The 2,036-nt window shown below is 41.1% G+C and overlaps 1 protein-coding gene across 3 annotated transcripts in view; it reads right to left on the bottom strand.

The window, feature by feature from the left end:
- The window catches only part of Pigl (phosphatidylinositol glycan anchor biosynthesis class L), a 109,893-nt gene that overhangs the window by 27,848 nt on the left and 80,009 nt on the right, over nt 1-2,036 (bottom strand). For all 3 annotated transcript variants that reach the window (XR_002821844.1, XM_023719432.1, XM_004634933.2), the window contains exon 4: nt 1,418-1,485. Coding sequence is in view for 2 of the 3 variants with exons in the window: in XM_023719432.1 (XP_023575200.1) it covers nt 1,418-1,485 (68 nt within the window). In the remaining variant the exon portion in view is untranslated. The remainder of the gene's footprint in view (nt 1-1,417; nt 1,486-2,036) is intronic.

Genomic DNA, 2,036 nt, shown 5'->3' with positions numbered 1-2,036 from the left:
AGCTGAGGAATATGTCTTTCCTGAATTTGAATGAGGACTGGGGATATAGTTTAGTAGCACAAGAACCTGCCTGGAAAACACAAGGTCCTGAGTTCAATTTTCAGTATTTAAAAAAAAAAAAAAATCAAAGTCTGAATGAACCTAATGTATCTCACAATAGATCTCTATAAATGTGATCTCTGGCTGGTCAGGAAAGGACCAGTCTTCATAGGATGAGATAGCAGTCTGGTCTTCTCTCATTCGCAGAATCAGGGAGTAGTATCTAATGATTGCTGTATCTTCCACTAAGTGATATAAAATTTAAGCACAAGGCTGGAGGGTCTTCAGGTTGGATCTGCCTTCACAAGTATCTGAAAGAAGAATTAGATTCTGGTTCTGTCTCTGCCACTGTTGAGTCTTGTCTCAGGGTGGCCTCAGTCAAACAAGGGAGTAGTTCTTCATGACTGGTGAGGTGGTCATTTCCAGCCTCATGTATTTCCCTGGTCCAGTCTGAGACTGTGGAGTGTATTAGAGGATTATAGTAAGTCTATTATGGTAAATCTTTCATATCTGCTTGTCCCTTTACATTCCCAGATGTCAGGATAGACCCAGCATACAGCTGATCTGGGTCCCAGTAGAGGCTCTTCTCTGGGGGACAGGAAATACTGTGTTTTCATGGCCCTAAATTGCTCAGAATCTTTGCTCAGAGATTCTATTTTGGTAAAGTGAGGGAGAAGTATCAATAAAATATGGTTGGTATTACAAATGAGAATTCATAGTTTTTAGGTTATGCCTTTCTTTTCCAAAGAGATGGAAGTAATATATAAATTTCATAATAGAGGACAGCAAAATAAAATATAAATAGTGAAGAGGAAGAAGAGGAACCCAGAAGACATATTGATTCACAGAGCTCATTCTTTGATGTCTGTCTGTCTGTTTTTTTTTTTTTTTTGTCTGTTTGTTTTTTGAGACAGAGTCTTGCTCTGTAGTTTAGGATGGCCTTGAACTCATGTAGCTCAGGCTGCCCTTGAACTTACAGTGATCCTCCTGCCTCAGCCTCCCAAGTGCTGGGACTACAGGCATGTATCAGCATGTCTAGCTCTTTGAAGTCTCACCCATGTGCTACAGGAGTTGCAAAATTGGCTCAGCAGCTTTCTGTGGCCAAGGTAAATAGAGAAACAAAACCAGTTGCCTCATTTACCATATCCAGGGGCTAAAAGATCAGCTGTGTAGGTGAGCATTTCAACTGAGACTTCTGAAAGATTTCCCTTAGAGATGATATGGTGAGATGTAATAAATGAAACAGCCAACAACAGGTTGTCTGATAATTCACTGGCAAATTTCCTAGGCCCAGTTATCCAGGGGGAAAGTGCTTTAGCAACTATCTTTAAGCAAATGGACAAACCCTCTCCCACCTCCGTCACCCAGAGAATCGTACCTCACTGCTGCATGCAGAGCAATATGATTGCTGTGACCACTGACTCCCCCTGCATCAAAAGTCACCACCTGTGGAGAGAGACAGGGTTTCCGCTCACTTTCTCTTCTAGCTCTACTTCAAAAAAATCTGGCTGATTTTTAACATAAAGATGGTTTCCCTCGGTTTACTGTTAACTTTTATGCTTGGGCAGTGGAGCAGGGTATAATTCAGCTGTGAAAGAAACTTAGTTCAGAATATCTTTGTTGCCTATCTGATTAGTTATTTATGAGTACATTTAATTTTCCTGGCTGGGTGCAATGTGAACTTTGTTCAAGTAGGTGTTGCCTGATTTATTTGGGCTCTTTTCCACAGGCACAAAAGTTTTATAGGACAATGACTACCATGTCCTAGGGTTGAGTTCACAGAGAAAGTTATCTGCCTTGCTTCTATTTTCATAGATATGTCATCCATTTACTATCTACAAGTCAGTCTAGGATTCAACATTTTATTTTGGCACAGATGGATTAAAAAGATAAAAGGAGGGCTGGAGAGATGGCTCAGTGGTCTAAAGCACCTACTTAGAACAAGCTTAGCAAAAGCATCAGGGACCGCGGTTCAATCCCCCAGCACCACATGCCAG

This window comes from Octodon degus, unplaced genomic scaffold, assembly GCF_000260255.1.
Source record: "Octodon degus isolate 3935 unplaced genomic scaffold, OctDeg1.0 scaffold00067, whole genome shotgun sequence".
NCBI classification, from domain to species: Eukaryota; Metazoa; Chordata; class Mammalia; order Rodentia; family Octodontidae; genus Octodon; species Octodon degus.
The sequence above is the reverse complement of the archived record's forward strand: the minus strand, read 5'-3'. Positions and strand labels throughout refer to the sequence as shown.